We start from the raw sequence: 27462 nt of genomic DNA on the forward strand, positions 1-27462 counted from the left end.
TTTATAGGTTTCTCAAAGTAAAAAATAAATAAAATAGAATACAACTTCTCCCGACACATGAAGTACAAGAATTACTTAATACAATTGATCTGGAAAAAAAAAAATCAAGCAGAAGGATTTAATAATTTCACATAACAAGTACACCAGAGAGGTAGAGGGAGATGATATTAGTGGAAATCACTTGAATCAGCACCACACCATTATTCATCAAGAGCTTCTATGGCTGCACAGCTTCAGTCTCCTAATTCTTAAAGGAGATATTCATTTTGCTTCCAAAACTTGATGTCTTCCTAATCTTAATCTTAGCGCGATTAACAAAATCTGAAAATACATCCTTACCATCATCTTCCTTCACTTTTTCGTTAACATGATCTTCTCCGGAGGCAACCTTCTCCTTTCCCACATTGGACTTAGAAGCTCTGATCTTAAATTTTGTGCGGTTAATGTATTCAGAAAATGTATCATTTTTATCCAAACCTGGTATCTTGTTATCTACCTCAACTTGTGAATCCATGCTCACAATAACATGATGTTGTCTTTGCCCATAAACCCTTGTAGGTCGAACCATCTCTGCCTTGGGCACTCGTGCCATATCATTCGCCACAGCTTCAGCTCCGGACCCATTGGCTAGTTTGTGGTGTGCATGATGGTTTGATTGAAAATTTGGGCAGAGACAGCTGAAGATCTTCTCACACATACCCTTGGAGTTTGATCCGTCATGACCATTTTCCATTGATATGTAAGAGATTACAAAAGAGGTAACTAGTTCTCTAGGAATGTGAGTTAGAGAAATTGAAAGGGATAGAGAGGTCATATTTATAGTCATGAATGAACTAAGGAGAGCCTAAATATATTTAGTAAGATTAAATTAAGATGGGGTAACGAATCCAGGTACCTTCTGGTTTTAAAAAATTTATTTCTCAGCAGGATGAAGTTAGAAGTTTAGCTTTAGATTCCTAATAAAGGAAGAACTTTCTCATTTTTTCTAAATGATTTGATGTTTGGGATTATATTCCAACTTTTCCAGAACCAAATTTCTTCTTAAGTCCTTATAAACACGCTAATACAGCACTAGCAATTGAAAAGGTTATGTTCTCCAACCTAGTTTGCATTGTGTGAAAGCTTAGTCAAAAGTTGAGGCAGAATCTAGGTGGTATATGGAACACTGAAACTTGATATATAAAGATTATGGGGTTTTGGTGGCAAACCACCAACTCTATTTTCATCTCCTAAATTGTGTGGTCTAAAACAATAGGTAAAAGCAGTCTATACGTTTCCTTCTTGATAAGAACACTTCCCCAGTTAACTTGTCAAAAACGTATTGTCCTTAAGTGCATTATGTATCGGTATTCTCCATTACTGCATTATGTATCGGTATTCTCCATTACTGCATTATGTATGTATAACACGGAGAAATATTCTGTATGTCATCAGAGATTCGATCTTAAATCTGACTACTGATTGATTCTCTGGAAAGACAGAAAATAGACTCCGAGGCTTGAAAAAGAAAGGAAGAAACAGAACTGTACCCCACCAAATATGTCCTGTATAGTTGTATATTTCATTTATCAATGTTTCATTCTATCAAAGATAGCTGTGCTTCATTAGCGTCTTAAAAGTATCCCATGTATCATTTGCAAATGTTAGATCCTGTTGCCTCAAATTTTCAAGTACGATCCTCAATACATCAATCCGATGTATCATTTGCAATTATGATCCTCAATACATCAATCAGGATTAAATTAAAACAGTCTCATTCCGAGACTCAATTGGTTCAATCCTCTTGTTAGCTTAATGAACACATCAATTCTGACATTTTGACTGTTTCTAAATCAAAGGTTTCAAAAAGGAGAAACGGATAGTATAACAATACAGCTGCCCTATCGAGAAACTACTTGGTGATTACCAAGTTCACAACGATTACAACTAGTCTCAACTTTGACAAACCAAATTGATATTCCCTATTGAGCTAGTAACCATAGTGTTGGCCATAGACTGAGCCATAGCCGCCAGTATGGCCTTGGTGACCTTGGTTGGATGGGGGAGATGCATACACGGAACCATGAGCTGGATAGGAATTATAACCCTGATCCACAGGGGCAGCAGCTTGTGGCTGTTGTGGTGCTCCAGCCTCGACCATGAAGTTCTGCAATCAAGCAAACCAAGCATTATCAAATCTCTGGAGTATCAAACTTGACAGAAGTTTTGGCTACAGATCTGTTCTTTCTTTCTTTGTTTTTTCTTAATGCAGAAAAACTGTACAAGCATGTATGAAGGCATTCTACCAAACTCTCGATGCACTAAATGGTGTAATTCCTCCCACCATAAAACATATACGAACAGAATACCCACCCCCCATAGAATGTGTGCACTAATGACCTCCCAGAAATCTAATAAGCTAGAAAGAATGAATAAGATAAAAGATCAAATCACAGGATAAGAAGCATTGCCTGTATCAGTTGCTCAGCTGCTTGGACTTGGGAAGCACTTCCACTTATTTCAACAGTCATCTCCCCAGGAACACCCCTCGTCTCTTGTATTGTAACAGTTGCCCCACTAGCCCGACGAATATAGCTTATACTTGCACCCGCTGTGCCAATAACAGCATCAGCATATGACAATGGAATTTGCATTTGATGTGTGAGCTGCAAAACAAAAAAATCATTATTACATATTTGGACTGCAAGAAAGAACTAATACTAACTCCTCCGTCTTCATTCTACATGCCAACAACCTAATATTTGCTTTTTGATATAATTTGAACTAGGTCAGGGTTCATCTAAGCATGAGTGAGGTCCTAATACAAAGCAACATTTAAAGGGACCACAAAAGATCATGTCACAGGACCTGGAAACACATGCTCAAGATAATAGTTTTTCAATATGCAACCAGAACAACATGCCTGACCAGTTATTACAATAATTTTGTTCCATTTTAATACTCAATAAATTTTAAATAAAAATAAAAAAAGTCAAAGAAACAACCTGTGAGACCATTGATGGTGCTGATTGAGCATTTGATGATGTATGAACACCCATAGGAGCTTCTCGTCCATAAGCTGATATGCCATGATGCGGCTGTTTCTCCATAGGCGGGGGCAAGTCAGCTGGTGGATAGTAGTTGTCAAATTGCTGCCGAGAAGATGGTATGTACTGGGGATTAGGTGGCCCATATCCAGGACCCCCACCAGCATTGTGTGGAATACCTTGAGGTGGACCCCATGATTGATGAGGGGGAATGTGCTCCATGGGAGGATTTGCCTGCATCTGCAGAAAATATTATGATCATCCCATGCTTCATCCAATATCGAAAGCTGGTTTAAATGAAGGTGAAGAAAATATATATCATGGACGAAAAATGACTTACATGCATTTCAAATACTGGAATTATACTGCGGTCAACTAAAAACTTCCTGAGGTGAGATGCAATTAGTTCAATTCCTTTGTGGACACCAACTGGCTCGCCCACTACTTCAACAACTCTGTCATCTGAAAGAGCAAAAACCGGTAGGTCCTCTGCAAAACAAAGATGAACAAATTAATCAGTATCTTTTAACTATGTTGTGTATCTTCCAATCAGTCTATTAACTATGTTGAGTATATTCTAATAGGTAATATCCATACATACAATTTACGACTATAGATATAGAGCAAAGGACATTGAATAGCAATATGTGTGCTCCAGGATTCTAATACAGCCTCTACAAATCTAATCTTATATTCCTTGGGTGAAATTAAGGCTCAGATGTTTAGCAATACTGAATAAATCATGACTGCCAAGTGCCAAAAGATCAGCAACTATATCAAACAAGAGGTGCAACTAGGTAATCCAATGATGACTTCCTCAGAACTCAGCTCATCTATATGTATATTTTGAAGCATTTTCTAAGGCTATAAAATTTAAGAAATTCAGATATAATGAAGCTCACCTGATCCAAGAACTCTAACTATACAGTTAGATGCCTCTTGAATGGATTTAACAGTTCCTCCCTGTTTTCCAATCAAGCTACCAGCCTGTGAGGCTGGAACCAGCATCCTTGTCGAAACTTTACCACCCATGCCTGGGGGAGCTTGAGAAGAATCAGCATCCAAACCATCAACAATGCGTGCATGAACTCTCAAAAGGCCATCAATTGCAGGAGGGAGGGAAGAATCAGGCTCCTCCTTGCCGGAAACCATTACCTAATTACAGAAATACACCATTAGCATATAAGAAATATTGGATTTTAGTAAGTCCACAATGCTGATATAAAACGAGAAGAAATTGTGTGCTACTCTTTTCTTAAAAATGCCAAGTTATCAAATCTTTGTCCCAAAACGAGAACCAAATTAAAATCCAAGTTGCAGCTAGATCATATGATGTTGTACCCAAAGCTACACACCAAACTGCATAACTAAGAACGATCTTCCAACTTCCAACCAAATGAAAGTCAACCTAGTAGTTTTATGTTTTACTCATGTACTGATATTTATCAACTCATTGTGGTTATAAACTGATTAGTTATCTTCCCCATATGTATGACAATTTCATAAGCCCCTTAAGATTTAAAAGTGGTCTTCAAAGGATTATTGTTTTCTTTTTCTTCTTTTTTTACTTTTCTTTATGATGGTGTACACCATCTGCGGCAAGACATCAACCATCTAGGTTCTGAAGTTACCAGAAATAGTGGAGAGCTTCGTGGTACAATTGTTCGAATAGTGTATGGGTTTATTCAGATAAACTTTTCAGCACATTGTAATGCTCGACGCTGATCCCTGCAATCTGGACCTTTGGTTCTTCAAGTTTGGGATCTTATTGATGATTGAGTCGTTGCCTTAAATTTTGCACGGAAAACCTGCACACATTCATTGTTGTTACTACAATAAATGCAACTGTATTCATATTTTGGGTATTCCTGTTATGTTTCTTTCTTTGTCTTCTTTTGATTAAACATTTTTAGAAAATAACTTCTAGAGTTAAAGATTTATGGCCTAAGCACAGCCGTTACTTACCTTACATTGTTTTATAATTCTAACAGATTTTTTTTTTTCCAGACTCTTAAAAACAGCAGTGCTGGAATGGATGCTTATATAACAAATTTTTTATGTTTTAACAAAATCTTGTCACCCAAGAGATCTTACAAAGGTAGACATTCCAATGAAAAAACTAGAACTTAGGAAGAAACGGAGATCATACTCCCTGTCAGGCTAAACCAGAATTTTCAACACAAGATGGACGATACCTAGATTGTTGGTTAGCATATGTATTATTCCCCGTACCTCTTTCCCATATTCTACATGAAAGTTATTATATTTTTTTTCTCTTTGGACAAACTCACTATAAAGTATAAACTAATAGCTTTTATATTTTACAAGGTGATATGCACCATTGATCTAACAAAATTTCTAAAACTAACTTTGGTGATCAAATTTCAAAATCAACAGAGTTATAGTCAAAATATTTCATCGATCTTTCCCCCCAGTCATTTCAGATATGTGACATTGTGACCATATGACTAACAAAACTGGTTCCACTCTGTAATAAAGGTCAAAGAGAGTAAGAAGTTGATAATTGCTAAGCAATTTCAACATTAACCAAACATTCATAAGCCACTAAGGAAGTTTTCCCTCAACATCTTTGCAAGTCATATTGGCATAAAACTTGGGGCACTATTTAGACCATGTGAACTGTAACATATAGTCAAAGAGATATGGCAATATAGAGAATGACGTATATCAATTGATAAAAAGCAAGAAGAACTAAAAGATAGAAAGTAGCTACAAGTTCTGCATTACTACATTACATTCACACAGACGTTAAAGTAGAAACTTACAGCTCTTTCAGTTGTTCCTGGAGGACCATCAAGGATTTTAATGCGAGCTCGCGTCTCCTCCACTATTTTTTTAATGAACTCCCCTTTGCGTCCAATTATACTACCCACCTTCTGAGCAGGAACCAACATCCGGAAAACACTCTCACCAGGCCATCCAGGCCACTTCTTCTCACCTTCCACACCCCCAGCATCTTCATGACGCTCTTGGTCATGTTCAGGCAGTAACTCCTCCTCTTGTAGCTGCCCAACCAGCTCAACCTGTCCCTCTGCCTCAGCCTGTGCCTCAAGTATGGCTTGAGCCTCTGCTGCCATTGCATGAGCCTGTGCCCTGGCCCGAGCCTCTGCTTCCATTTCTTGAGCCTCTGCTGCCATTGCCTGAGCGTCTGCAATAACTTGTGCCTCTCCTGTCATTGCCTGAGCCTCCGCCATGGCTAGCACCTCAGCCTCAGCCTCGGCCTCTGCATTCTCAGTCTCAGGCTGAGTCACAACCTCAGACTCGGGTAAGTGATCCCCATCATGTGCACCAAAGCTCGGATTTTCATCAGCCATAAAAAGATGTCTGCATTACGAAACATAAACCAAGATAAATTAAACAAAATTTCCTACACAGCCGCAAAGAACAGACCAACATACAATCACAAAAATCCTATCTTTCTACTTAGCACTAAATTCCCAAAACAAAAAGAACCAGTCTTGAAGAAAACCACAAAATGGGCACCCAGAAAACTAACATAATCAAAGAACCCACTAAAGAATAACACACCAGAAAACAAGTTTCACAGTATTACAGCCACAACCATCAAAAAAATTGAAAGAATGAATAAGAACTAATAAAATAAAAACGAATTAACCTTCTATCAAATACAAAACGACCCCAGAATCCCGAAACAAAGAGAACCCAATAACGAAACTTCATTAAATTCACAGAAACAAATCAAAACCAATACTTGAGCAAATCCATAGAGATATAAATTCAAGCGAAACTATAAATATGATTACATGGGTATTGAAGAGAACCACCAGTAGCAGAGTGGAGCTGGTTAATCTGAAGTGAAGAAGCGAATCGAGGAAGAGAAGGATGGTGGGTTAGATTAGGGTTTCGAAAGGGTTTAGAGAGAGATAGAATGATTTCGCTTTTGGTTTTTGTGGTTCTAGATTCTGAGGTATTAGGATTTATTCTCTAAATCGTATACGCACTCCTTTCTTTATTATTATTTTCTGCGGTAACTTTTTTTTTTTAAGAGCAAAAAAAAAAATATCATTTACTATGCATAGTAAAAAAAGAAAAAAGTTACTATGCATAGTAATTTTTTATGTAAATTACTAGAATCAAGCTTGCTTATGATAATCAAATTGTGGCTCTCAGTCCTGAATCAGACGATGAGAATTTGCCGGCGTGGAGGCCTCATCGGGCCGAACTAAATGAAAATTACGTTATATAATCGTTACAGTGTCTGAAATCGTAAGAGAGTGAAGGAGGGTGTTGACGAACGATTTAGGATTGGGAGTTTCTTTCCTAGGACTTACCTAAGAAACAAAGTGGTCCACTCGAAATTAGGGAAGGATTGATGATAGGGCTTTTGGGGTGTTTTCATCTTTTTCAAAATGTGGGTGATAAGTTCGAAAATATGTTGCTTCAAGTACTAATGTTTAGATGGTAACTTTTTCGGAAAGCCATTGAGACAATGATAGAGACTATCTTTTCCTTTGGAACGATACTAAAGCCTAAAAAAAAAAAAAGGTAATAACCAAGCCACAACAAAAAAGAGCTGAGAACGTAAGAGAAGGCTGGAGAAAAACATAAGGGTGCGTCCAAGTAACCTTTTGCAAAACAGAAACTGTTTTGCAAAACAAAAATGGAAAATTGTGATGAGTACTTTTTGCAAAACAAGCAAGATGGCAAAATCTATGCCTCAAGGACTATGGCAAAATGACCAAATTAGGCATTTGGTAAGGAGTACAATTTCAAACGGATGAACAAATAGTTGGAACAATTTTAGTTAAGGTGATACCTAAAGATCAAGAGACAAACCAATTAATTTCAAGGCTACAACTCATCAGAAACACATGACCAATCCAGTTTAGCTTTCTGCATTGTTACTTATTTGCGTTATCGTTGTTAACTTTGCTTAATTTACATACTGTTTCAACTGTCTCATGATTTCTTTTTGCTCAATCTGAATTGCATGAGCTTCAAAACGTAATTGTGCAGAAGTCAAAAAAATGCAGAATCTGTAGACTCTACGAAATCTACCAATGAGACAAGAAGGTATACTATCAAAGTCTGGCTCTCGACTCTTTTGCATTCAAAGCCAAAATGGTTGCATCGCATGTCTGATGCGATAGCTATATATCCAACATTTAGAGCTTCATAACTGGTAAATGAGAGGAACTCAAAACATAGGCCCTGACTACCGCTAAGTAACAACCAACAAGCAAAACAAGCATTTGTTCTTGTTCTTGCCAGATCTGGATGAACCTTTTAAATGGTTCAAGTTGATTAACATGACACGGATACTACAAACCTCATCACTCTATTCATAACTACAAATCTAATGGTGACAGCAGATCTGATATAGAAAAGAAAAACCAGCATATTAATATGAATATGTATTCAATGTTATCCAACTATTTGAATGCAAGACGGCTTAGAGTCCAATGTAATCAAGGAACAAGACATCTAATTTCAACAGAATAGACATGGGGCTGAAATGAGAGATGAAAAAAACAAAGTAATCCTGGTTCAAATTATATCACAAAAAAGAGCTAACCTTCCTGCACTGAATATAGATCTATTATCATCTTCGACATGACCAAATGGGGAACACCATTGATCTTAACTAGAGAGACAAAAGAAAAATATATGAAAAATCAGAAAACTAAAACATGATCCATAGTCATCCTTTGATCTAAACACAAAAATTCGCTATTCTGAGCCAAAGAGTGAGATTTAATCGTACCTAATGACCTCGTCCATTGACATTTTGTTTAGATCTTTAGAGGAATTCATCCAGTGATTAAAGGAGAAGCTTTTGATAGAAAATTTCCAAACACTAATTTTAGTCAATTTGCACTCAGAACACAGAATGCTAATTGCCTCTGAATTCTTCAATTGACAGAATGCCGGATAGAAACAATTTAATGACTTTAACGGCAATTTATCTTTCCCATTTTCAGTTCTTAACATATATGACCGTAGAAAACGACAGACATTATTTATCAGTGAGTTTCTGGATAGTATGCATGTACCTTATCCTAGTAAAGAACCTACCAAATGAGAATCATTGTACAGGCCAGCACCTGATTCTCAAGGCCGCACCAAATTTTAATGCATTCCAGTGTTAATTTTGTGCTTACATCTAAAACTACATCGTTTTACATGTCTATTTGGTTTTGGCTGTAAGTAAGAACACATACAGCACTAAGAAATACCACTAGATATAACATTTCTGAAGCAGCTAGTAAGCAAGTTCCAAAGTCTAAACATAGAAGATTGCAGATAATCAACACTTCTAAGAATCGACATCACCTCATATGGTAAGAGATATATAACACCAAACATCACAACCAGCTAAAACTAACACTAAATTTACAGTACCAACTCCTATAGGTACAAACCCTCTACCTAGGCAAACCTCCCTGGTTCATTAACCCCTATAGACAAGCTAGCTGCACTCTATATGAGATTGTATCTAATACATGAAGATCAGAATGAAAACATTAATCTGTAGAGCAATGTTCCTAAACCTCAACAAATTTTTTTAATGAAAACTTAATCATTCTATAGCTGCTTTAACTCACAAATCAAGCAATCAGATCTAAGAATAGGGTGGCACAATTTCTTACTAATAATTGGCCATTCAATTATCAACATTATGTGCGGTAAGATGAAAAATTACAAATCCCAAAGGTAACAGTATGATAACAGATAACAAGAGAAGATCTTTACAATTCTCTGTGAAATGACGAAACTAGAGAGTAGCATACCACTGCAACCTCTCTGCACTGCCACATCATTTATGATAATTGTTTTCTATACTATCTTTACTATTCCGTACTAGCAACTGCAAAAGAATCAGCTACCTATTAACCTACTTATCTCAGTTCCAGCATGAAATAATGTGAATATAAACTACAACAATGAACCATAGAGGGAGTTACGGCTTTGTTGTCATTTATTGCCCTCAGCAGCTGGCTCCTGAGCAGCTTGAGCAGCTGCAGCAGCACTCATTATAGAGTCAAACTTTTCAGACTTCTCCAGCACAATCTCAATCTGAAAACCAAAAGAAATGGAGATATCAGAAGTCAAATGGAATATATATATATATATGCTATGTTCGATCCACCTTCACTTAAAAAAACATACCTTAGCCTTCTGCACCAGACGACCCTTGTTGTCGTCCCTCATGCCAACCGTAGATGTAGACACCTCTGTACAATACCAAAATGAAGACAACCAAATCAGATACCTCCATGATCTCATTCCATTCTTTTGGAAATAGGAAGACAAATGTCTTACTCTTTTCAATAGCCAGTCCATTGTTCTTCAAAATCTCAGCAATAGTGACAACAGTAGTGATTGCTGTTGAAAAACAAGTACAGGATATAAGCAAGACTGACAGCTTTCAAGCAACAAAAATGAAAATCATCCTCATCACACTAGCAATTCACCAAATCCAATTTCAACAAATTAGACTAATAATGTTGAGTTACAAAACATTCTCTTTTTTTCCTGCAACATTTCTTAGCAAAAAAATAAATACATAAATAAATGATTCCGAAAATGTACCCATTCCCAATGCAGAGAGCTCAACCTCATTGTGCTGCTCTATATACCTCTGCATCAAAGGAAAAACTACGTAAAGACGAAATGTAGATCCAGAAAACATGGACTATAAGCAAACATTCCCATCTTGAATCTACTAAAATCATCCAATAACAAATCAAGAAAATGGCAAACAAATCTTTTGTCTGTTTCATTCTTTTGCTTCAAAAAGGCCTTAAAGCATAAGATATATCCATCTTTTTTTCAGTTTTTCCAAAATCTGATTTGTACATTTCCCATCAGGAACCTATAGGCATAAACCAAACTCATAAAGCTCTGAAATATTTATTAACTACACTTTGGTAAAAGTGTAAGTTCATCATCATGTAACCCAGCATTTGATTCCATATAATCAAACACTCAAGATTTGTTAATCCAAACAAAATGAGAAAATGCATGACCTAATCCAAAACAAATTATGTTCCATGCCAATCCGAAAGGCAAAGGTGACTCCATTAATTAATTTCTTCATATTCCCCACAACTTATTTACACAAAAGATGAAACATTGATTCACTACATACCTTAGCAAGATTGACGTAGAAGAAGAGCGGCTTCTTGGTATTGGAAACTTGAATTCTGTTCTTCTTCTGCTGCTCTCCTATGGCCTGGGTCTGGGTCTGGGTCTGGGTCTGAGTCTGGGTCTGGACCTGGACCTGGGGCTGAGCCTGAGCCTGAGCCTGGGCCTGCGGTGGTGGTACGGCTGCAACCCTCGCTACCTGAACCGACGCCATTCTCTCTTCTCTTAACCACGATCAGTCTCTGAATTATGATCGGGAATTCGGTTACGGGTGAAAGGTTTATAATGGCGGGAGTATTGGCGGAAGACCCTATAGGGAGTGGACGCGTGCTGGTTTATGATTGGTAAGTGGACCGAGTCACTCTATTGGGGCAGTTTGGATCCGAAGTCGCAGGTGCCGGGGTACATTGCTAAATTACGTTGTTTTCTTTAGACAAAAAAAGGATCACGTACTCCCACACTAAATTTGATTCCAGAGGTTGGAATGGTTTTGTGAAGATTAGAAGTAAGTTGTTCGTGATCTAGCAATGCCATGATTACAAAAAAAAACTGCAAGATCAAACAATGTTGATGATTTAGGGCGACAAAGTTTGAAGGCCGGAACTAGTCAAGAAAAGTGTCTTCTATACTGGTCTGATCCGGCCAGTCACGCACGATCTAGAATGAAGCCGTGCCTGAAAGCCAAAACACGGCCGGTATGAAAAGCGGAGACGGGTGAGGAAAAGAGAGAGGAAGTTTCTCTACATTAGCTAAATATGAAATGATGCATTTTTGTATACAACCCAATACCAATTTCATGCACTAGAGAGGTGAAATGGTCCTTTTTGAAAATAGGAAAACATGATTAGTTTTGAAATTTCATCTACAAATTCTTTCATGAAGCCAGTTTTGCAATTTGTCTTGAAGTACCCAAAAGTGGCCGAGCATAGGTAACAATTTTTTACAATGTCAGGACAACCAAGGGAAAGGTGAAATGAGAAAATGAACCTCCTTTTTCTTAGACACTTAAATTGAAATTAAAAAAATGCACATCTCATAATCCAAATCGAATAAATTTGTGTTGGTTAGTTTTCCTAACAGAGCATCTGTTTTCAATAAAGCATCGAGGACAGCCCGAAGTTAGAATCTTCAGAATGTTACCGCTTTGACCACCACTAGGAATCTAAATTCACTGATGCTTCTCCGATGGACTTATCTATTATACTTTGAGCTTAGCCCTTGCATTAATAGCCAGAAAATGGATAAAGGACTCCAAAATCACCATCATTTTCATGCCAAATTGTTTGATAGAAGACAGTAAGCAGTGAAGCGTTTGTACACAATAATCTGAAACTGAAAAAGGAGGGAGGGGAATTTGAAAGGCCTGTTTGGTATTTCAGTGCATACGAGTTGTGCCCTATCAATGTCATGAATCACAAAAAGCGCAGAAACTCTTCAAAGCAACTAAAGCCATTTGAATAAATCAAAGCAACTATACCTGAGGTTTTTGCGCCAATTATGTTCAATTATAATCGTCAGAATCTCAGTACTTGGGTCAGTGCCTTTCTCGTGCAGAGATTTTCACCCTTCTAGGTTTTTAACCGCGGTCCCTGAAGTATCAAAAGTTCAAAATATGGTTAATTTTACTATTTTAGCCCTCAATCGCTTGATTGTTACATCAACTTCTTAGCCACACGGATTAGTCTGTTGGTATGACTAAAGATCCTCTGATATGTGCAAAATCTCAGCAATTAGTATATTTGTTGACGTGCTTTTGTCGTTGTAAGCTATAGCCAATATGGTGCCCAAAAGTCATGACCTTCCAATTTCATTTGTAGACCATTATGGGCTGATCTGATATTTTCCGGGATTTGGATTTGGTTGCTTGTTTCAACAAGTTAATCACGCAAGCCCAAAACCAACAAGTCAATTACCCTAGCTAGCTTAATGATCTAGATCTAGTTCTTTCTTCCGAGTCACATTTTGCATTTCCTATCTGACACATGTTCGAACTTTCACATGTATAAGCTTAGCCGGAAAGAAACTTACTAGCCGCGTGGTTTTATCGATCTCTACAGTAAATGCCACCGTAGTTCCTTCTATAGGTAAATCTCTCGATCGTGTAAATTTCAATATAAGTAATGTAGTAAAGCTAATAGTGTGATATTTTGATCTTTTGCAAGGGTGATAACAACACGATGAGAGCGCGCGAAAACTCTCTCTTTTCTCTCTTTCAGGGGGCAGCGAACCCTAGCTTTATGGTTTCGTCTGTCGAGCTTTTTGGCTCCTGTTGAGGTCTTCCCTCCTCATAGTGCATGTTGGTCGACCTCCCTGAGCAAAAAGTGATGAAGTCATGAAGCTGAACAAAATTTTCGTCCTCTATTGCAATGGCGAGATTTGATTCGCCTCTAGGATCTAGGTATTATTCTGGTTACTCTGGATCGGGTTGTGCTGGCGATGGTGCACCATGGCTTTGCAGGGATGGTGGTTAATTGTCCGAGTCTGCAGCGGCTGGGCGGTGCTTCCGATTCGGTGTCTTATCTCTTCCCAACGCAGCGACGGGGATCCTTGTCTGTCCATGGCGCTGCATCCCCATGGCGAGACAAGCGACTGGTTTGGGCACAAGGCTGCGCAATGTGGCTGGTGGCGGTACCCAGAATACGTCGGCAACGCGACGGTTCGCCATTCCCAGCTATTTGGGTGTCCACAGATTTTCCATATGGGCAGGTGTTAGGGGGCCCAAATGCTTAGGTGCCCATAGCATTTCCACTTGGACCTGGGCTTTTGATTTAACTCTGGATTAGAGCCGAATTTGGGACTCGGGTCGCACCCAAAGATCAGAGAAAGATGCTGATTTTGTGTTGGTATTGATTTTGGTTATTGAGAGCTTGTCTGCTAACGTCCGAGTTTTTGACACCCTCGGTAACTTTTGAACTCTTTGTTAGCGAGTCACATATCCTAAGTGATCATATCACCTATAACGATTATGATTATGGTTACTATTACATTTACATTGCTCGAGTGACATGTATAGTGTAGCTCTAGTCATATTGTGGTTACTTTTCTTTCTACATGTGCTTGTGGACCTTGTTATGGTTTATTATTATTTTTTCAATGTTATTACATCGCCTCATGTATTTCTTAATTTCATTTAATATTGTCTTTCAATTGAAAAAAAATAAGTTACTAGTGTGATTAGTAAATAGTACAAATAGAACTATTCGGCGACTTTCAAATAGTCCGAGAAGAATGAAGAAGCATAAACCAAAACTAGCCTGTCAACTAAAAGAGCTAGAACGCGCCGAAAGTGGAGGATAGGGGATTAGGGGTGTGTTCATGGTCCAGACACAATCTATTGTAGTATCCAGCAAATTGATATATATCGAGTTGTCCAAATCTTTGCTTCCTAGCAATTTACACGTGCAACTTTGTCGGTGAATAAATTAGATCGATCGAGCTAGCTCGGTCAAGAAAAATGAAATCAAGCAAAAAGAAGCATTTCTCTTGAATGGTCATTTTCGACGTGTGATAATTGATTATTCATTGACAGGGCCGGCCCTGAGGCAGCTGTCTCAGGCCACCGGTTCCCGGGGGCCTCTGAAAATTTAGTTCTGTATATATGTTATATAGGTATATATTCCGCTTTTGCTTCTAAATGCACGCACAAGCGTGTTGCTTCAGTGGAAGCACTATTAATCCACTTCCTCCCTAATCAAGGTTCGAACTCTACTACTTTCCTTTCTCCTTTTTTTAATTCAATTTTTGTTGGGCCCAGTTCGAACCTTCCTTCCTCTTTCACTTCCTTTTTTTTTTTTTTTTTTGGCAATCACTTATGAATTCTATATCTATTTTTATTCAAAACAGATTATTTTGTACTATTATTTGGTGCAAATTCGAACCTTGCTTCCTCTTTCACTTTTTTTTTTTTTTTGGCAATCACTTATGAATTCTATATCTATTTTTATTCAAAATAGATTATTTTGTACTATTATTTGGTGCAAATATGTGTATGTACATAGGTGTCTGTGTAGAGGCCACATTTTAATTTTTTGTCTCAGGCCATTAAAACCTCAGGACCGGCCCTGTTCATTGAGAAGAGCTAGGTAGGGATCCTCTTATTGTAAGGGGGCGCACAACTAAATTAGGAAAAATGATCAATTAAGAAAAGGGTGTGGTTGGTGGTGATTTGATATATGAACATATGTATATAATGCATGCATCTCCAAGACACGTACATCTCCTTCAGAAATATACTCCATTAACCTTTCCGTTACTTGAATTTTTTATTATTTCTAAATCTCTTTGCCTATTAAAGTATACAATGAAATAGTAAACCCTAAACCCTAATACATATATACGTATATATGTGTGCGGATATATCACAAAATCCGGATCAAAAGTTCTAATAATTCTCTTATCAAACTTCAAGCCAACGATGTTATTTTGGAAATAAATACAAGAATAATACCATAATAATCACCAAATTTAGAGTAAACACTTGTGTGCTATCTAGTTTAATTGCATGCAAAGCAAAATAACTTTTCTTTTCTTTTTTGGTCGAAGGCATAAGAGTCTTTTCCCTTTAAGCGTAGATATATACCAAGGAGAAGGGTTAATTAGTGTAAGAATCATGTATATGATAAAGCAAGGGTTAATTAGTGTAAGAATCATGTATATGATAAAGCCCCAGTTTGGCTCTAAGGTGAGTGTGAGATTGTGACTTATAAAATAATTTAAGCAGCTATTTCTGTTTGGTAAAACAAAAGCCAGCAACTTAAAATACAATCTTACACTTTCCTATGCAACTTATGGAAGCTGCAAATACCATGCTTCTATAAGCTGGGCTTTTAAAAGTTGATTGACTTTGGTCATTTTACACGCTCCCAGCACTTGTATCAAAGTTTATCAAACACTTAAATTACACTACTTTTTGTACTCACAGTACTTTTAAAAACATATTTTGTCAAACGCTCAGTCACTTAATTTGTAAGCCGATTATTCTCCCGGCACAGCTAAAACTGATTATTTAAAAAGCATATATAGCTGCACCAAACTAGGCCGAAGCTTTCTGGCTAGGTGCTGGGGACTACTTGTAAGCGCAATTATATGGTCCCCTGTCTGTTCATGAATTGTGAGAATTAAGTGAAGGAAAATCTTCCATGAGCAGTCGATCTCCAGTCTGTATATATACAGGGATGACGACCGACAATCTTGACCAGTACTACTTCCATCTTAAGTGCTTTATTATATATGGCTCCTAATTAATCAAAATTGATATCCTAATTGAGGAAAATGGATTGAAGAAGACTTGTAATAGAGCCGTGACGTCGCTAATTAATCAGCGTGTCCCGCTTGATGATAACTTTTTGACGTTCAAATTAAGGAACTAACTACATCCACATATATATTGACGTTCAAATTAAGGAACTAACAAGGTCCGTCATATATATATATATATATATATATATATAAGCAAGAATTTTTTTCATTAATTTGGAGTTTCATTAGCGATCATCAGGTTACTGTTACTATTAATTATGCACCCTCAATCGTAATAGTATGTTTAAGTGTGAAGTATTTGTACAATATTAATCATCAATTATGTGAACCCTAGTGCCACTGCCATTTTTGTGTTCTCGATCATCTACTTAATTCACTTCAGCAGTACTAGTGCCGCTTCTAGTGCTAGCTATCACTGCTGCTTCACATTAGTTAAGTTCAAACAGATAGTGCATGCAGGGAGCTCTGTATTACCTAGCTATATACAGTGGTGGGCATATGTACGTTGAATATAAAGAGAAAATGAAAATCTATATGTATATTAGGAGTTAGAACCAGGAGCTAAAATTGAAGGTAAATACAATCGACATAGATCGGATATTAGTATAGGCGATAAGCACTCATCTAAGTTTAATTTAAATGTAAAGATAGGAGTAAAAAAGAGCTCATAATCGTAAAAATAAATATTATTGTGTTACCGAAATCACTCCCACGATAGCCGGACTAACCAAACGCACATGTACCCCATTTGACATGCAAATTGACCATATATCAATTCAAGTATAGTTTTATTTTGTCTCTAAAGATGGCCGGGTTAGTGGTGATTTGACAAATTAGTATCCTCCATCAACCATTTTTGCTAAAAGCCAATCTTTTTCTGCTATGAGTTTCAACCTTCAGATTTCCAACCGAACAAAGTCAATTGGCACCTTTAATTGGTTCCATGAAAGTCAATTAACCCTCTCAAGAAAGTCGAACCAATTATTCCTCAGGGGCATTCATTTACTTTGTTAATCAATCCCATAATGAAGACTTCCATGTGAATGGGAGCTAGAAATAGACATTACTATTTCAACTAAAATATATTAATCCACAATGGAAACTGATCAAAGCAAGTTAACTTTAATTAACTCGTAATCTATAAGCTGGTTTGCACTAAATTATGAAAGCTTCGGACTCCCAAAAGTAAATGAAGCCGGCAGCTTGAATGTTGATCCATATTATATCGAATCCACTTAATTAGGGCTTGTAAATTATTTTCAGCCACCAAAATTTTAATATATGTTACACTTTGTAGAGACAAAGATCATATTTTACTACATGATACCCTTTACAGTTCGATCATCTTTAATTAGGTCTTGAACAATCCAGGTCGTATTAATCTGATCAAATTAAGATCGATGGATGTCGGTTGGTATATATATATTCAATAGTTATATCAATACATGAAATGAATCCCTTAAATGTTCCATTTTCACTATCCCATGAATAATATAATTAGCTACTAGCTAAAATAAAAAAATTTAAAAAAAAAAAAAAAATTAGCTAGCTACTAGCTAGTAATTAATGTGACGTCTCATATAGTCATATCGATGTCCCCAATCCTATGAAGATGAAGACTACACAACAGTAGATATTAATTGGACCAACCTCCTCCTTATATTATAGAACTGTGAGGTATAACTTAAAACAATTTTTTTTCAAGTAAAACAAAGACGTCTATAAGATAGTCAATAAATCAAATTCTGTAGGATATATATATATATAAAACAATGACTCCATGGAATTAACTAAAGCAGGTATACTTATCATCGTAAAACTAATACAAAGTATACGGGATGATACAAACAACACGCTACAAAGTTCACATCACAAACTAATATGTTCTAAAATAACAAAAACTTTATAATGATCGCAAACCTACATATTAAGTATTGCCCCATAAAACTCAGCGCTTCTAACCAATCAAAAATTACTGAGAAATTAAAAAATGTAACTTTAACACCTGGTATGTTAGAGCAACTCCAAAAAGTTCACCATATTTTGATTTTTCTCTACTTTAAGGAAAAATGAGTCTTTTTTGCTCCAACAGATTCCCTATAACTATCCTTATTTTAGGAAAAGTGAGGAAAGAGAAAACCAAATTTCCTATATTTACAGCAATCTCTAAAAATTTAAGGAAGAATATGGAGATTTTAGAGATTGCTGTAAAATAGGAAATCTGTTAGAGTTGGAAAAGAAAAAGATGCTAAAGCTTTGATTTTTGTTTCCCTATTATACAAAAATTATAATGAAACTGTTGGAGTTGCTCTTAAACACACGATTTGCCGTTTCAAAAAAAAACACACACACCATTTGAGAAAATAATTTTCGTTTTTTAAGACTAGGGTTTGCGGACTTAATTTTTACTTTTTTAGAAAAGAGACAGACAACCAATTTTTTTCTTTTTGACTTTGTCGCGAGCCTTTGAAACTAGAGAGAATCTTGCGTAGGGCACCCGCACGGACACGTGGTGGGGAGGGCCAATCACTGCCCAGCAGGGGGGTGTTTTAGGTATTGCACTTCAGAGAGCAGGGGCAGTTTTGAAAAAAATAGAAAATTTCCTCTCTTTTGATTGGGGGGCCGTAAAGACACGTGGTGGGGAAACCCCCACCTAAGAATTTCTCTTGAAACTAAAGCAGCCTAGCTAGAGGAATATTCAGAAGGTCGAGTTAAACGCTCAGACGATTTGAAAAGAACAAAACCGAATATTATATATCGCGATTCGATCCAAACAGTTCCTTAAAAGAAGGATAGCAGCTAGCTCAGGTTGTTGCTGATGATCCTCCAATAAAACTATATCATAATATCAAACATATCAGATTTGCACGTTTGGTCCAACAACCTGAGCTGAAAGGGTATGTGCTAATAACTAAAGGTGTTGGTGATCCTAGAGCCAATTAGAAAGCTTAATTTTGATTGGTACAATTTTTTAAAATTGTAAAGAATGATCTTGTGGTATTATTGTTGGTCCTCCTGGTTTGCAATAATGCAAAGAGATAGAGAACAAAACATGTCCCCTCGGAAGGTCATAGACACTTGCACTGAGTCGTCAGTCATGACTCTCTTTCTTGAAAGGTCTTCCAAGCTAGGATAAGGCATGCTGGACCAAATGGCATGGATATTATTTGTATTGCTTTAAATAATGTATATAGAATATGATCAATGAGATACCTAATTTTCTTACTTTTTCCTAGGACTCGTTAGCTAACTTGACCCAACAAATAGATACTACTCCAAATCATTTCAAATGAAAAGGGCGGGTTAAGTTAATTTGAGCAGGGACAAGAAGGGCCAATCCCTATGATCATTATGCATGTGGGGAAAATTGATGACAGTTTAAAGTAGAGAGAAGCAGCAGCAGCAAGTACCAGGCTTGAATTTGAACATAAACACAAAAAGCAACTATTCCAAAAAAAAAAAAAAAAAAAAGGCGCACACACACAACCACACAAAAAGCAAAACCGTATATGCGCTTCAAAATCGATTTCTTTTCTTTGCTTAAAGCGAAGTATGCAGATGCATGTTTATATAGTACACTCATGACCAGATCCAAGGCGTATGCATGATGACTCAGATTAAGATTACATTGGTGTGTGTGTGTGTGTTTATGTATAATACATACGTAGTTACGTACAGATTAATAGTACTAGGCATGCAGATACGTACGTACAGTACAGAGGCCATTACAACTGCACCAGCTAGCAGGCTCCCAGCTGATGATCGATCGGTTACAGAAGATTCATGTGAGGTATATGAAGGTAGCTGCAGCTAAAGTTTGCAGTTAATATTTCACGGGGATCCTTGGGTTAACTTACGTGTAGTCCGAATTGATGATACTGTCACAGTAAATATTGGACTCTAATAATGGCTTCATCTGCTCTTGCAGAGCTGGTCATTACCATTTAGTATGTTTGCAACTTTGCATATATGCATGATGCCTGCTAGGACTCAACTGCTTCACGTACGGTCCATCGAGGTCTAGGATGGTTATGAGGCTCGGGTAGGGTTAATACGTAAAATTGATTAAGCATTGACATGTTTACTGATTGAAATTAATTGGAGATATGAAATTAATGATCAAGGATGTGAAGATAACCCTAGCTTTTAAGATATTTCATAATCCAAAATGGCTTGATTATCAATTTATCATGGTGCACCTATGTATAAACTACAAGGAGACCATATATAAATTTGTAAAATTTGTAAACGATATCTATGGTAAACAAAATCAATTTTAAAAAATCAGCATTGATTACAACTTACTTGTTACACGTGTCGATTTAGTTTTTATTTCATAAGAATGAGCTCCTGATCTTCATGTAAAATTGTAAATTCAACTTGTATTTAAATTCATATGTATCTATAATCATGAAAAATGAATTAAAATCATTCATTTTATTTATGATATAAGTAAACATATCCGTATATAAAATTTAAAACAAAACAATTTACGATTTAGAGCTGAGAATTTAGTAGTCGGAAAGCATGTACTCATGAAAACCATGTATCACCATGGTATGATGGAAACATAGAACTATTTTATGGATTAGGATCATGGATAGTGTGGCATGAGGAAAATTTATTTATCTTTTGAATGAGGAGGAAAATTTATACTGTAATTGGGAATCTCCGACAAAGTGGCCTCTAGCCCTCTATAGACAAATACAAGATGAGGTCACTGTAACACGTTTGATAGCGAGCCCACAAATTTAGCAAAATCCCAATTAAGAGAGAGAGAGAGAGAGGTAATTAAAACGGAAATAGTTTAGTCAACGAGATTCCACGTTCCCACCACCGCGCAACGTTGAACGTTCAACAACGTCGGGTTCATATTTCCTTTAAGCCCTCCACGTTTCCCACAACCACCGTTATGAAACCACTAAATATTACTAACTAACTAAATAATTTCAGAGCTGTCCCCCCCCCCCTCTCGCTCTCTCTCTAGTAGGTTAAAATTTAGCAAACATCATCTATATCTTATCTTCATGACTTCATCTATTCAAGAATTGAGTCCACTTTCCTTTTATCGTCTTTTTGTATAATCCATTAATCATTTACTGTATTTAATTAGAACACTGCTTTAGAAAAAAGTTATTGTGTTCTAATATAGATGATAATTAGTGTCGATACTTCATACGACTCCCAAGTTGGAAAGGAGATTCAAACTTATTGTCTTAAATCTATTATTAATAAAGACTAAAGAGAGTTTTGTTTTAGACGTTTTATTGAGAAATGATCAACTTTTAGGATTAGTTTCAACAATTATGAAGCTATAACGTAAATGTTTGGATGTCATGTTTGAACAAAAATAGAGATAATCATATGCAATCATTTAAGGTTTAAAAAGAGAAGAACTAATTCATGAATCTCACGACTAAAATTGCATATTGAATAAGTTATATCAATTCTTAATACTTAACTTAAATATCTAATCATACTAGATGTACCCAACATTCCATTCAATTTACTTCCTACATCAAAAAAAGATTCCTTCACTAAATTCTAGTGAAATTGAATCTAAGTAGGTATATTCAATTAGCTACCACATCTGCCTTCCCATAAATTCCTCAACTTATTTTTGGGGAATTTCCTCTTCCAAACAACCTAAAAGATTCGATCTTTCATTCTCCACAACACGTAATTTCAGAAGAGGACGTAATGGATGGCTTTGAATACCCAACACCACTTTCTGTTATTCCTCTTCTTTTCTAGTCACCAACCCCCCAAAACAGAAAAACTTCCATCTAAATGTCACTCTCAAAACCACGTATGGGCCTCTTTCCTATTTCCCACTGGTTTTCAAACACCGTTACCAAAACACAGATTTCACAAAACGGCGTTTTGGACCTAAAAAGAGGCAGAGTCTCTATATATAGCCAAACAGGGGAGCACAAACAACCAAAACTCCAAACAACTATAGCATGAGAATTTAGACCCTTCTCTCAGAAAAAAAGAAGAGAGATTTCAGAGAGCTAGAAAGAGAGAGAGAGAGAGGGATTGGAGATCTTGTCAGATCGGGAACAGAAACCTGTAAGAGAAAATCTCTATCATTCTTGGTGTTCTGTTCTGTGTTTGTTTCTGGGATTTCTGCAATGTTGGTTTAGTTTCCAGCTTTCAATCTGAGCTTCTTCTTTTTTGTTTTTAGTGCAAAGCTTGGAGCTTTGAGGGTGTTTCTAATTTTTCTGTAATGGGTATATCTCTGTTTTGCTAATGGTGGCTATTGACTGGTTCTTTGTTTCATCTGGGTTCAGAGTTGAAGCTATTGACTTGCTTTTTGGTTTGTGTTTCTGTGAATGTGAATGAGCTTAGAAATGAAAAAAGAGCCCTTTTTGTGTTCATGGGTTTTGCTCACATCTGGTTTGATTAATCAAGTTTCTGACTTTCCTCTTAAATTTTCCTGCAAATTGAGCCATCCTCCATGCCTATTGAGTTCCGGGACCTCAAGCTTTTATGGTGTTTGCCTTTACCTTATAAATAGTTTTTTTTTTTTTTTCTTCTTCTAATAATTATTTTTCTTGGTGTTGGCTTATAGATACTGATTCCTGTATTTTCATGTGCTATTTCCTATTATTTCTTAATCAAAACGTGATTATATTTGATAGATGAAAGATTTATGTATTTTTTTTTCTCTTAATTCTGCTACTCACAATTCTTTCTGAACTATTTTGTCCCCCTCTATTTGGATTTTCCTTGGATCTTGTAATTCTCCTCTGTGTTGTACTTGTGATACTTTTTCTATCCTTGTATTTGGTCAATGTTAACACAGAAGGCATAAACCTGAAGATACCTTTCAGATTCACATAACTTCATGTGAAACATAAAAGCTTGACTATTTACTAACTCTCCCTGCTAACTTTGTTAGTCTCTCTCTTCTCTCTCGCACTCTCCGTCTCTCAAATGTCTTCTTCTATAGCATATCATTTTCCATTTCGGCTATTCCCCAGTAGCTTTAAGGATGTCATTGCTATTTTCTAGTCTTCTTTAGGTTCACCAGAGGATTGTTCTTTGAGATCATGTTTTTGGGTTGTTGACCTGTTTTTCTACTCCCTTTTGTGTTCATGTGTTTCCTGGTAAACTTATAATGTTACAGGTCTGTAATTTTTTGTTCATGCAGTATGCTGAACATGCTAAAGTTGCATGTTTTAGTTATTAGAAGATGTTTACCATCGCTATAAGATGTATTTGGCAATGTCTCATGAATAAGGAGATGCCTATATGCCTCTAAAATGCGTTCGTTTAAGTTTGGAAGTTGTCATTGTATTATAGAGATGAAGTCCAAAAAGAATTTATGAAAGGAAGAATTTGGAATCAGCATTGAAGATAGAACAATTCAATTGTGTTGGCTTTCTATTTTGTCTTAGCTTATGAAAATAGCTTTACTTGATTTCTTGCGCCGCTAATAATGTAACTTGAACCATCCTTATAATTTTGTGATGCTCACCCTCCAGTCTTTTCATGCAGGGACATGGGGAGGGAAATTACTGGTGTGAAGGAAGAGAAGAAAATTAATGGTGTTGTAGTGGGTACCAATGGTTTTTCTACTGCTAAAATCCATGTCTCTCCCAAAATTTCCGAGAGAATCAGCAGGATCGAGTCCAAGGAGTACAAGGTGAAGGACTCTAATGAAGAGAAAGCAGCTGAGGGGGAAGGTCTTGAGAAGCAAGATATGCTGGCTGTTGAGAGCACGAATCTTGATGATGACTTGACCAAGGAGAATAATGAGAAACCTGGAACTCAGAAGTCAAGTGAGAGTTTAAATTCCAGCTCACCAGTTTCAAAATCTGCTGCTGTAGAAAATGGGCATTCAAATCAGACTGTTCCTCATCCCAATGCTCTGGTAACTGAAAGGGCTGGTACATGTGAAGAGACTGCTGGGGCTGAAGTTGCCATTTCAGAAAACTCCAGCACTGCAGAGTCTCCTAATGCAACTAAGACTTCACAGACTGCCAATGCAGAGTCACCTACTAAGAGTTCAGAGGTAAGGTTTTTCTGGATATATTTTGTTCCTTTTTACTCTTTTTTTTTTTTGGCAGTCTGAGACTCTAGTACTATGAAAATGAGAGTCGATTCCATTGATTTGGCTTCAATAAAAACCTATTGGTTTCGATAAAGGACAAAAAGAAATCTAAAGAAAAGTTAAGTATTTAATATTTGAAAATACTACTGAAACTTTCTTGCTTTTGTTTTTGTTTTTCAAGATTTTTTTTTGTTCCTTCAATTAGTCCCAGAATTTCCAAATATATTATTTTTTTAAAGCTCCAAATAGTTTCATGCACTGTGTCTCCAACTAAAAAAAGATTATCCACCAGTCTATTCCAACTGAGGTTGATGACCTACATATGGCATAAGTATTACTGTATTAGATATTATGCTTGTTCTTACTCAGTAGAGTTATATCTTTCAGTTTTATGACGCTGTAAGATCATGCGTCCAATAAAGATTTTAAATAATATTTTTATAAGTTCTTCTTAAGAATGCCACTACAAATTGATACGAGTTACACTTCATGGAAACCAAATGTCATTCTTTTTGGCTTAAAGTGCAGCATGATACTGAGTTAATGATGTCCTGTTGCTTATAAAAACTGCTTGAGTTATAGCTAGCCCATTTGATATTTGTGTAAACATCATTGTAGTGTTATAGTATATTACAGGACAGTTCTGATCTGAAAATTTTTGTCATTTCATTTCAGCCAAATTCACCTCGGTCATCACGACCTGATACTAAGAAGCATGCTGAGGAAGAAGATAATTGGTCTCTTACTTCCTCGTATCCTTCGTTGATGTGTAGAATTTAAATTTCTTTGATGGTATTATCTGGTAGACTTGTTTTACATTTAGTTTATCCTTAACCAAGCATAGAACTGCTGCATCTGTGAGAACAAATAAATTCAAGGTTACAGTTGGACAAGCTCCTTCGTTTAAATGCAGTGAACGCGCACAAAAAAGAAATGAGGTACTATTATAGATTCTGTGATGTATATCTTGTGAACTGCCTTCTAATCAACACAATCTTATTGCATCTAACCTTTTTAAATTATGATTACTGTCATCTAGTACTACTCGAAGTTAAAGGAAAAACAACAAGCTCTGGAGGCAGAGAGATTGCAGTACGAATCAAGGACCAGGGTACATCACTTCCTCTAGTATCTTTATTTTATTGTGTCTTGTGCATGGGTATCAGATGAGATATGTTGTATTTGGGTATTTTGTATTTCGTATATGATGACATCTGTTTGAAAAATTATATTCTTCGTTTCATGACACTTTCAGGAAGAGCAAGAAGCAGCCATCAAGCAGCTGAGGAAGTCCTTGGTGATCAAAGCAAAGCCAGTACCTAGTTTCTATTACGAGCCACCTCCTCCTAAGGCTGAACTCAAGAAGGTAAGTAGCCAAAATCATTTCGAGTTGTGTTCGACTCTTTCTAAGTTCTATTCTGATGCCCAGACTCTAGATGTTTAAAATGCAAATAATCTGTGTTCGACTTGGAGTTGCCTCTATTTAGCACCCTGCTTTATGGAGTTACCTTCACCAAGTTGAATTTGGAATTCAATTTGCAATCTAGCACCCGTAGCAATTTCTTAGTAATATTTCTCATGGGTTGTCAGGGAAACTCTTAACTCTTCATTGGACTACCTTACTAGCTGCAGTTTTATTGTATGATGAGAACTTTTCTATATGATGGCAGCTTCCACTTACGCAGCCCAAGTCACCAAAACTGAACAGTCTAAGCAGGAGAAAGAGCTTTGGTGATGCTCTCAACACATCTCATGACGAAAAGGGAAGAGTTTGTCCTCGAGCACATCGTCACAGCGTTGGTTGCCAGAAAGAATGCACTGCATCGACTACTCCAAAGAATAAGGTGCAGAACAGTAGACGTAACAGTCTTGGCAATGGTAGCAAAGTCAAAGACCAATCAAAACAGGGAGAAGAAGAAACAACGAAAACAGCTCCTAAGTTCACCCAGAAGAGAAACGTAGACATCAGTTTGAATCATGAACTCGAAAGCTTTTTCTAATATCAAGTGGGTCTTCATTTTTTGTGGTTTACATTTGGATGTACTAAATGGAAAATAGCTGGTTTTCATTCCTCCACAATGACTTGTTTACGTGGTTTGTGTGATTGTGAACTGTATATGTTTTGTAAGTTGGTGCTGGTACATATCTTGTTATATATGAAATGAGTAATCCATTCTGACATGGACTAAATCTGCTTATTTCGACCTGATGAAGTATTCTTTCATACAGAGATATTATTGTTTTTATTGAAGTTGGTGTGATGATACTCAAGTTCTTGTTTTCATATTCGTACCGGTTCTTCCAAAAAGATTGAGAAACTAGGAGTCATTTTGAGTGCATCAATTTATCAATAGACCAACTCATTACTCACTAAAGGAAAGTAGCGTATGAAGTAGATTGACACTTCTGTATTGATTCGCTAAATGCAGTCTACCATATTTTCAGTGAATAGAGATACAAGTAACTTTTATTCTCAAAAAAAAAAAAAAAAAAAAAAAAAAAAGAGATACAAGTAACTTTTACCACCAATTATTAGTTACATTTTCAAGAACTAAGATGAAAGTTACAGTTTCTTCAGCTTTCTCATGAAGTCATGATAATTATCTTTGTTATGATAATGAGAATAAGAAACAAGGTTCCACAGGTTTATTTCAACTCAAATGCAAGCATATTTCAACCATTGTTTACTAAGCACAGACTCAAATCACTCAATGTCTTGGACCATAACTTGAATGAAATGAATGCCAGTTATGAGGATTCCCGGAATCCCAGTTTAGACCACAGAATTGCCACATCTCTTGCTTACTTAGCAGGCAGGTAGTAGCAAATTAGTTATGGTGATACCAACCAAACTTCTTTGATTAAGAGAATCATGTGTTCTGTATGTTCATGAAGATCATTAATTGGTGGTAGGATCTGTCACGATCTTCACTTCAATAGATAATTTGATGTGATATGGTATTTCTAAGGATCTGTCTGCCTCTCTGA

At 36.6% G+C, this 27462-nt stretch overlaps 3 protein-coding genes across 4 annotated transcripts; 1 reads left to right on the plus strand and 2 right to left on the minus strand.

Annotated features, from left to right (window-relative positions):
- Positions 1 to 1769: 1769 nt before the first annotated feature.
- On the minus strand, positions 1770 to 6988 carry LOC133721354 (flowering locus K homology domain). Of its 2 annotated transcripts, none has more exons than XM_062147935.1 (7): positions 6812 to 6988; positions 5813 to 6371; positions 3929 to 4181; positions 3367 to 3515; positions 2985 to 3266; positions 2451 to 2645; positions 1770 to 2146 (listed from the first exon to the last, which is right to left on the minus strand). In XM_062147935.1, the coding sequence occupies exons 2-7, from the start codon at positions 6359 to 6361 to the stop codon at positions 1970 to 1972; spliced, it is 1605 nt and encodes a 534-aa protein (XP_062003919.1). In that variant the 5' UTR covers positions 6362 to 6371; positions 6812 to 6988; the 3' UTR covers positions 1770 to 1969. The 2 variants fall into 2 exon arrangements, with proteins under 2 accessions (XP_062003919.1, XP_062003920.1); XM_062147936.1 differs by having other exon boundaries at positions 6833 to 6976.
- A 2641-nt stretch (positions 6989 to 9629) lies between these two features.
- LOC133722275 (uncharacterized protein At2g34160-like) lies at positions 9630 to 11406 on the minus strand. The gene is made up of 5 exons (XM_062149127.1): positions 11161 to 11406; positions 10602 to 10650; positions 10332 to 10394; positions 10179 to 10243; positions 9630 to 10085 (listed from the first exon to the last, which is right to left on the minus strand). The coding sequence occupies exons 1-5, from the start codon at positions 11368 to 11370 to the stop codon at positions 9984 to 9986; spliced, it is 489 nt and encodes a 162-aa protein (XP_062005111.1). The 5' UTR covers positions 11371 to 11406; the 3' UTR covers positions 9630 to 9983.
- A 10921-nt stretch (positions 11407 to 22327) lies between these two features.
- Positions 22328 to 26655, plus strand: LOC133721042 (protein WVD2-like 1). The gene is made up of 7 exons (XM_062147558.1): positions 22328 to 22487; positions 23919 to 24435; positions 25150 to 25226; positions 25319 to 25412; positions 25514 to 25585; positions 25730 to 25840; positions 26145 to 26655. Exons 2-7 carry the CDS (start codon positions 23923 to 23925, stop codon positions 26472 to 26474), a joined length of 1197 nt encoding a protein of 398 aa, XP_062003542.1. The 5' UTR covers positions 22328 to 22487; positions 23919 to 23922; the 3' UTR covers positions 26475 to 26655.
- Positions 26656 to 27462: the final 807 nt, after the last annotated feature.

This window comes from Rosa rugosa, chromosome 7 (assembly GCF_958449725.1).
Source record: "Rosa rugosa chromosome 7, drRosRugo1.1, whole genome shotgun sequence".
Classification (NCBI taxonomy): Eukaryota; Viridiplantae; Streptophyta; class Magnoliopsida; order Rosales; family Rosaceae; genus Rosa; species Rosa rugosa.

Coding starts and splice junctions, on each gene's coding strand:
- LOC133721354 (XM_062147935.1), bottom strand. CDS start 6,361: ATGGCTGATGAAAATCCGAGCTTTGGTGCACATGATGGGGATCACTTA. Junction 4,182..5,812: donor CAGGAACAACTGAAAGAGCT/GTAAGTTTCTAC, acceptor TTCTGTAATTAG/GTAATGGTTTCCGGCAAGGA. Junction 2,147..2,450: donor CAGCTGAGCAACTGATACAG/GCAATGCTTCTT, acceptor GCTTGATTGCAG/AACTTCATGGTCGAGGCTGG.
- LOC133722275 (XM_062149127.1), bottom strand. CDS start 11,370: ATGGCGTCGGTTCAGGTAGCGAGGGTTGCAGCCGTACCACCACCGCAG. Junction 10,395..10,601: donor GCTCTCTGCATTGGGAATGG/GTACATTTTCGG, acceptor GTTTTTCAACAG/CAATCACTACTGTTGTCACT. Junction 10,086..10,178: donor GTCTGGTGCAGAAGGCTAAG/GTATGTTTTTTT, acceptor TTTGGTTTTCAG/ATTGAGATTGTGCTGGAGAA.
- LOC133721042 (XM_062147558.1), top strand. CDS start 23,923: ATGGGGAGGGAAATTACTGGTGTGAAGGAAGAGAAGAAAATTAATGGT. Junction 25,413..25,513: donor GCGCACAAAAAAGAAATGAG/GTACTATTATAG, acceptor ACTGTCATCTAG/TACTACTCGAAGTTAAAGGA. Junction 25,586..25,729: donor AGTACGAATCAAGGACCAGG/GTACATCACTTC, acceptor TGACACTTTCAG/GAAGAGCAAGAAGCAGCCAT.